This window comes from Ochlerotatus camptorhynchus, unplaced genomic scaffold, assembly GCF_037179485.1.
Source record: "Ochlerotatus camptorhynchus isolate MF236.1 unplaced genomic scaffold, CSIRO-AGI_Acam_v1.1 ptg000530l, whole genome shotgun sequence".
Classification (NCBI taxonomy): Eukaryota; Metazoa; Arthropoda; class Insecta; order Diptera; family Culicidae; genus Ochlerotatus; species Ochlerotatus camptorhynchus.
The window spans coordinates 3146363-3155090 of record NW_027041014.1 but is presented as its reverse complement, the minus strand read 5'-3'; the positions used below and the strand labels follow the sequence as shown (position 1 = coordinate 3155090).

Here is an 8728-nt window from a genome sequence, read left to right as displayed (position 1 = left end):
TTATCCCTAAAGTTGAAGTTCAAGGATTTCTCTTTAACTTCAAGTACTTCTTAGAAGTTCAAGAAACATACTAGAAGTTCAGAAAGCTTCGTAAACATTTTAGAAACTTCATAGGACTTTAGAGAACTTCGTATAAATTCTAGAAATTTTGAATCAGGATATTTCGTAAAAGTGGATACTTTATCCTTGTTTGGGAAACTTCACAGAAGTTAACTCAATACTGTTTTATGCAAGGGAAGTTCGTAAACAGCTTCTTTTAATATTCAGCCACACTGTTGAAGTATAAGGGACTTGGAATATGTCACGGAATTGCGTACAAGCTCAGGAAAATTTGTGGAACTGCACGGAAAATCACCGAGAAACGTAAAAGTGCAGTAAACTGTGTATAACCTAAGCGAATTACATAGCAATTCAAGGCTACGTAAGATAAAAAGAAGTGCAGGGAATTTTGAAAATGTGTATGAAATTTCTTAGGAGAGCAAACAGTATAGCAAAAGTTTAACAAACCTCTACGAACTTCAGCGGTCCTCATTTCTGCTTAGAGCACAAAGTAGTAGTTTGCCAGAGTCAGAGGCGCGTCCTTCTTCAAAGATATGAGTGGGACTATATACTATGGTCTAATAGAACTTTTGAATATTCTTGGAATCGTGATGTTTCGGAGATGTATGGCTTGAAACTAAATGCGGGCTGAAATGAATGAAACCCATCATGTGACACTGACAAATGACATGAGAATTGAAAAACCAGTTCAATTGCAGTAATATTGGCCACATCCGGCCACGTTCCAGGAACCCATCGGCCCCACTTTCTTGCTACTTAGAGTCTAAATCCATCATGCGTTAAGGTAACGTCAGATGAGAATTCGTCGATCTTTTCTCATCGTATTAGCACTTTAGCCGGAATTTCAGGCTTTTAACTATGTTCTCTATAAAATAATGGGTGGGACAAAGCTTTGTTTGCTCCACCCAGGTATTTTTGAGCATTTGGCATGTCCCATCTGTCCAACCTCGCGCCTCTGGTCAGAGATCTACTTGCCTATGCGGTATTACAATAAACTTCCTGCAAGATTTGGGAACGTCATTTAATGTTAAAGAACTTCAGGGGTTTTATTTTTTTTATCTTTGATTTGTTTTCCGTAGATCTTGTTTTCCGTGCTGAGCACCAATGCTACCGACGCCATGGAGGCAGCTCCCACACCTGGACCCTACGTATCGACTCATGAACCGGGGACCAACGGCTTTACTTCCCTTCCGAAGAAAGGTGTGATCAGAAATGTTATGCCTCAGAACATCCCGGCGGCGCCGACTGGGATTGAACCCAGGCCTGCTGGGGTGAGAGGTAATCACGCTTACCACTACACCACCGGCGTCGCTAACTTCAAGGGTTTGACGAAAGAGAATCGATCAATTTACTATTTGAAAAGTTGAGCTAAGTGTTGCCAGGTATACTGATTCATCAGAATTTGTACCGATTTAAAACTTCATACCAATATCCTGATAAGGTTCTTCAGAATACCATTTGGTGAGATTATTATATAAAAATGATTATTGCCTTCCGCTCTCATATATCAGAGAAAAATATTGTGAGGAGCTTTTATCTTGCTGAATATTTGGCTACCCAGGAATCAAGAAACAGCTAGCTGAAGGCTCATCTCGGTAATTCCTGTGAATCGCGAAATACTTTTATCTTCTAATGCGACCAAAAAGGTCCATCATGTACCATTTTTAACTTTCAAAAATTTATTTAATTATTACTTTGAAATCAGGGTTCTACATTTTCTAAGCTCTAAAATGAGTTCAAGTTTTGTTTCATTCATACAACGTGTTCAACGTTTCATTTCTACAAAGCTTAGCTAGACTATTAAACCGAAACGAAATTGAAAAAGAAACACGCTTAGAATGAAAAGCTGGCCGTGTATTTTCTCTTCGTTGCTTTGCTCATCGCTTTCAATTAAAGTAACAGCGATTATGGAGTTGAAACGAAACTTCATTATGGCTTTCAGTCCCTTTCACCGACATTCTATTATCGCTCTATAAGTTTTTTTGATATGCGTTATGTCCCATTTTCGTTACTTTTTTGAAGATAAATACGTGGATGGACGATTAATTAAACATATAACGTGTAATCTTCAAGTTATGAAAGACGAAACTATCAAAGTCCGCTTCACCGAAGCATTGAACAAAGACCAATGAAACGACGGGAGAAAGAGAGACAAGTGATTGAAAATTTGATTGTAGACGCCGACTGCGAAGCTGTTCGACTTCAACGGGAAAAGAAAGCAAGCAGTCTCTTCGTCACATCCATTATGTTGATTGAAGCTGATATTGTGACACTCTGCTTGAAAGTGTCCTCCAATTTTCCCAGGAATGTTCTTCCAGATCACCCCTTAAGTTATTTTCGGATTTCTCCCGGAAAATTATTTCGACTTCCCTCGGAAGCTTGTTCTGGCTTCGCACGAAAGGTTCTTCTGTCTTTTTACGGAATTGTGTACTATCTTTCCCTAGAAGAATCTACCAGAATTTCTTTCGGCATCCCTCATGAATCTTTTTCTCCCGGAATGGTTTCCCAACTTCTCCTAGAAGCTTAATTTGACTGTCCCTTTGGTTTCCACCGGGAGAAGCTTCCAACTTTCTTCAGAAGTATCTTCCAAACTACCTCAGAAGCTTTCTTCCAGCATCTCCAGAAAGCTTCTTCCGTCTTCTCCAGGACGTTTCTTTAAACTTTTTTCAGACTTCTATTGGAAGATTTTTCTGAGCTTTTTCTAGCCGTTTCTAGCTAGTGTAATCTGAATTTTTCCGAAAGTTTCTTTAATTTTCTTCCAAAATTTTCTCAATATTTGTCTTGGATGTTCTTTGGATGTTTTTTCCCGACTTTGCTTAGAACTTTCTTCAAACTTCCTCCAAAAAAGGCTTGCTTCTATTCTCTTGCTATAAAAAATGATTATAGGAATTTTGGAATCATTAGATGTTATTATGATATTTTGTACTTCTAAGGTACAATAAGAGGTTGATAGACAAGTGTTTAACTCATAAAACCAGTCAAATTCGCTTTCAGAGAGTCACAATCAGTGATTTTACGACTCGCGAGCGCTCACTCTGAGTGAACGCTCACGAATCATAAAATCGCTGATTGTGACACTCTGAAAGCGAAATTGACAGGTTTCATGTGTCAAACACATACTTTACAACCTCTTCTTTTAACTTACAGTTTCAAAATATCATAATAACATAATAACGGTTTTATAATTCCGAAAAACATGATTTTTATAGCTAGTGATTGGAAGCAACCCTGCTCTAGAATATCTTCTTTCATCTTGCTTTGGAAGTTCATTCAGATTCGGAGATTTCTTCAGATTTTCCAGAAAAATCCTTTCTTAGTCCTAAAGTTAAAAATTTGGAAAATATCGAATACGCATTTTTGAAGTTTTTTTGCGAAATTCAAAATGGCCCAATTGTAGCTCAAATGTGAATGATTAACCATAATCAACAATTCACGATAGAGCTGGAATTAGTGTGTAACAGTTTTTGTAAACATTCATTTCTAGAAAGTCAAAGCTCGCCCACGCAAATATACTCCACCAACAGGTAGGGGAAGTCTTCCCATACCTGATGGTTGTATTAGTTTGCGTGGGCGTGCATTGAAATCCTGGAAATCATCCACAGAAGTAATTGTTTACAAAAGTTGTTACGCCCCAATTCCAGCTATATCTAGAATTATGAAAAGTTTTATGCCATCCGGAGAAGGTCGAGTTTGAAATTGAAAAATGTTTTTGCTATTTGGCCTGGAAATGCTATAATGGCCAGTGTCTCCAAATGGCTACCATTTAACTGTATTTTGAATTCTCATGTGATTTGAGGTATTGCATGATAGATTTTGACCATCGTCAGGAATTAATCACTTCCCCAAACCACTCCAAATGATTAGTATTGAACTAATTTTTGAATTGTCATATGATTTGAGATATCGCATGATGGATTTTGACCTTAGACAGAAATTATACACTTCTCTGGAGGTACCAGGAACATGCCCGGATGTGTCCAGCCTTGGATGCATCAAATGATTTCCATTGAATTGATTTTTGAAATCTCATGTGATTTGAGGTATCGCATGATAAATTTTGACCATCGTCAGGAACTAACCACTTCCCCGGGGGTACACGGAACATGTCCGGGTGCGGCTTTTGTGGTCCTTGGCACTCCAAAAGATTACTATTGAACTGATTTTTGGATTGTCATATGATTTGAGATATCGCATGATGAATTTTAACCTTAGTCAGATATTGCACACTTCTCCGTTGGTACCCGGAACATGTCCGGATGTGTCCAGTGTGGCCCTGGAAACTTTAAATGATTACAATTGAACTGTATTTTGAATTCTCATGGGATTTGAGGGATCTCATGATGGATTTTGACCATAGTCAGGAACTAACCACTTCCCCAGAGGTACCCGGAACATGTCCAGGTACGGTCTTTGTGGTCCTGGGCACTTCAAATAATTACTATTGAACTGATTTTTAAATGGTCATTGTTGAGATATCGCATGATGGATTTTGTCCCTAGTCAGAATATGGACACTTCTCCGGGGGTACCAAGAACATGTCCGGATGTGTCCAGTGCGGCTCTGGAAACTTCAAATGATCACCATTGAACTATATTTTGAATTCTCATGTGATTTGGGGTATCGCATGATACATTTTGACCATAGTCAGGAACTAACCTCTTCCCCGGGGTTACCCGGAACATGTCCGGGTGTGACCAATGTAGTCCTGGGCACTCGAAATGATTACTTTTGAACTGATTTTTGAATTGTCATATGATTTAAGATATCGCATGATAAATTTTGACCTTAGTCAGAAATTGGACACTTCTCCAGGGGTACCCGGAACATGACCGCACGTGTCCAGTGTGGCCCTGGAAACTTCAAATGATTACCATTGCACTGTATTTTAAATTCTCATGTGATTTGAGGGATCTCATTATGGATTTTGACCATAGTCAGGAACTAACCACTTCCCCGGAGGTACCCGGAACATGTCCGGGTGCGGCCTTTGTGGTCCTGGACACTCCAAATGATTAGTATTGAACTGATTTTTGAATTGTCACATAATTTGAGATATCTCATGATGGATTTTAACCCTAGTCAGAAATTGGACACTTTCCCGGGGGTACCAGGAACATGTCCGGATGTGCCCAGTGTGGCCCTGGAAACTACAAATGATTTCCATTGAACTGATTTTTGAATTCTCATGTGATTTGAGGTATCACATGATGGATTTTGACCCTGGTCAGAAACTGTCCCCTTCCCAGGGGGTACCCGGAACTTGTCCGGATGTGGCCCGTGTGGTCTTGGGAGCTCCAAATAATTTCCATTGAACTGGTCATGTGATTTAAGCTATCGCATGATAGATTTTGACCATAGTCAGAAACTGGCGAATACCACGGGGGTACTTGGAACTAGGCTGGATGTGGCCAGCGTGATCTTGGGCACTCAAAATGGCTACCATTGAACTAGTTTTGAAATCTCATGTGATTTATAGTATTGCATGTTGGATTTTGATCACAGAGCAGTTCCACGCTTTCACTAAATTTTCATATCCGTCAAAGGGAAAAACAGCAATACACGCTGAACGAATTATTCCCAGTTATTTGGACTTAGTATAACTTTTAAATAAATTTTAATCGAAGCAACGAGTAAACATTGATTACCTATGATAGAGTCAATTTTAATCGTTATTTGTTTAGAAATATTCTTGAGTGTAGGCCATTCATGACTTGATTGGTAAATCTACCAAACGGGAAACCTGCGGTAGATAATATTGCAACAAATTACTACGTTTCAGTGGTTGTAAAATTGAAATGAAGCCATTCTTTCAGATATTAATGCGCAAAAAAACCAAGTATGCGATGATCATCTCTAGATGACAGCACAGTCTATCACATCCACCGCAATTGTGTGAGGCCCGTATGCACCAACTCAGCTCGCAGTTCGCTCGTATGCTTCGCACCTTTGTCACTAACTGATTTCGGATTTCCTTATGCCACTGTAAACTAATTTCTTATTGTTTGTGATGTTCAAGGTGCTCCCTGGTACTCCCGCACTGATGCTAGTCGAAGCTGTCGAATTCGATGCTACGATTTCCTAACTAAAGTGTATTTAAATAAAGACAGACCCCAACCATCGCACAATTTTCCACTTCCCGCACTGTGTTTGTGCGCACCGAACTGTGTCCATCGACGAGGCAGTTTCCTTTGGTGGTACCCTCCCTCGCGACGTTTCCATATCCACATAAATCAGAGCACCGAACGCGAAAAATCAATAGTAGCCACACACTGCACACGGCACGCACATCCACGCTCGTTCGGATTTTCTCCGTGATTTTTCTGCTGTTTTGGCAAATATATTGGAAGCATTCAGAGAATTAATTTTTAATATAATAATTAATAATTAATGTCGTATTAACTTATTCCGTCCGATCGCCTGCTCTCTCGGTATGCGTGTGTGTGTGTGCCGACTGCTCGGGATACGCCTAGATGTATGCAAGTCATCAGATTAATCTTCTCCCTTTGCCTCTCGATTCTGTGCAAATTTTACGACAACATTTGATGTGGCAAGCTCTCGGCTCGGGTTGGGATCCTCCGGGAGCCCTTTTTTTTCGAGTAGCACAGCCTTGATTACATCTCCCCTTCCAGGAGCCACTCCCGTGCACCCTTGCCGAAATCACTCAAACATCTCTTTCCTGGCGGCAGCAGCAGCGTGGGGGTGTCGTTTCAGCTTGAGTGGATTTTGCTCCGTTTTTCCTGATTAGAAAATCCCACCGACGACCCGGCAGCTTGGGTCCGGGTAGCAGCCAATAAGAAGGATCCCTTTTTTGTCCGAAACACCAAGCCTCTGACTATGGCAACTCGTTTACTGCGAGGAAGATGATTTCTGGCAGTTTATGACCATCATCGTGTCGTCGTCCTACCATTTTACTAGCTCCCCGGGGGCAATTCGAATCCCCCGCAATGCCCCACCTAGCAGCGGAGAGTTGAGTTAACAAAAAAAAAACGACGAACCCATGCTTCGGTTCGATTGGCCGTAAAGCACCGAACTACGACGAGGAGTCCGAAACCACCGAACAGATGGCGATTGGCAATATCCGAGGTCGTCCGGGTTGGCAAGCAGACAGCTTCTCGCTTCTCCAAGGGCGGTTTCCGATGAAAACTTAAAACTAAATCAATTTTAAAATTCGTCACACACGAACGCGCTCGCTCACACTTCGCTTCGACGTCGCATCCAACTACTACCACCCCTAGCCGCTCTGGGTTAAGTCTGAGTTTGGTACTTACTTTGCTTAGTTTAGTTAGAACAACCAAAAAACGCTACTACGGGTTTGCTTATATAAAACATTTGCAGCCGCTTCGCTCCAAACTTCTTGTAATCGGATTCTAAATTTCCTTGTGTTAGTTTTTTTTTTCTTTTTTTGTAACGTTTTTGCAATTCAAAAACTTTATTTTATTTTTATTTTTTGATTTCCTACGCAATTTTACTTTAACTGGTATGCTCTGTGTGAGAATGTGTTAGTGTACTTATTTTGTTTGTTGTTGCTTGCTATTTTTGCTGCAATTTTAATTCAGAATTCGTTAATCGTTCCTAGACTCGTTCAATTCACCAGTTTTTTTTTTGTGTGTTCTTTTTTGTTTGAAGATATCGTTTTTTTTTTTGGGTTTTGTTAGTTAGCTTTCATCACTGCTTACAAACTAGTCATAAATTCTCCTCCTTGCTTTTAGTTCCTTGCGATTTTTTAATTTTAAATTTTCTAACACATACGCAACCGCACGTGTGTAACTCTATGTTGTCCTTCTCATTTTTTTTTCTTTGTGTGTGTTTGAATTAGGAATATTTCTTGTTACCTCCTTTTCTATAATGTTAATCATCAATAACGATAAAATCTAGTTTTTTTTTTCTTCCATTTTTTGTCTCTTGTATACGTATAAAAAAGAACCGAAACTGTAAATAGGTAAAAATAAATCCTAAAAATTTCTTATACTTTTGTTGTTATATTTGCATTCCTCAGGGACTCTTACCTTTCCGCGTCCTGTCCTGCGCTGGTCTCACACATTCCGATCTTCTAACTTCGTCCTAATCGTGACTGTGTGTGAGTGTGTTTGGGTGTGTTTTTGGGTGTGTTCTGTTAGTCTAACGTGAGTTGTTTCTCAGTGTTGCCACTGTGCAGTTTCGTTCAACACAAGCCCCTACGATGACGCTCTGAATTGTTTTTTGCTGCTGTTGTTGATTTTTTTTTTTCGGTTTCGTTTTTTCCCTAAATCGCACACACGCTCTACTTTACTTATCCTCGCCGAGCAGCACCAGATCATCCGCCACGACGTCGCTCACGTGCAGATAGATGATCCAGTACATCAGGTTGAAGCACACGAAGCAGACCGGAAAGACGATACGCGAGTACTTGTCGATGTCCGAGGGCGTAATTCCTAACAGTTTGTTGATATCCTGTTCCGGGAGAAGGAGAGAGAAGATTGCAATAGATCACATTAGAATTGCTGCCAGTTCCAGAAGCTTTACGTGTACGATGATAAGGCTAAAAAAAGCCGTTGAATTGGAATGATATTTATTTTTATTTTTCAATTAGATATGTTGGTACAAAGACCAAGTCATCAAACTTGAAACCAAACATTAATTTTATTTTCTCTAGGGGTTACAATACCGATATTACTGCAAACAAAAATCG

At 40.0% G+C, this 8728-nt stretch overlaps 1 protein-coding gene across 9 annotated transcripts in view; it reads right to left on the bottom strand.

Annotated features, from left to right (window-relative positions):
• Window positions 1–2727: 2727 nt before the first annotated feature.
• The window catches only part of Rdl (Resistant to dieldrin), a 300052-nt gene continuing 294051 nt past the window's right edge, over window positions 2728–8728 (bottom strand). For 8 of the 9 annotated variants that reach the window (XM_065236172.1, XM_065236166.1, XM_065236173.1 and 5 more), the window contains one exon: window positions 2728–8490. In XM_065236172.1, the coding sequence (XP_065092244.1) occupies window positions 8326–8490 (165 nt within the window). In that variant the 3' untranslated portion in view covers window positions 2728–8325. The remainder of the gene's footprint in view (window positions 8491–8728) is intronic. The other variant, XR_010518699.1, reaches the window with a different exon arrangement.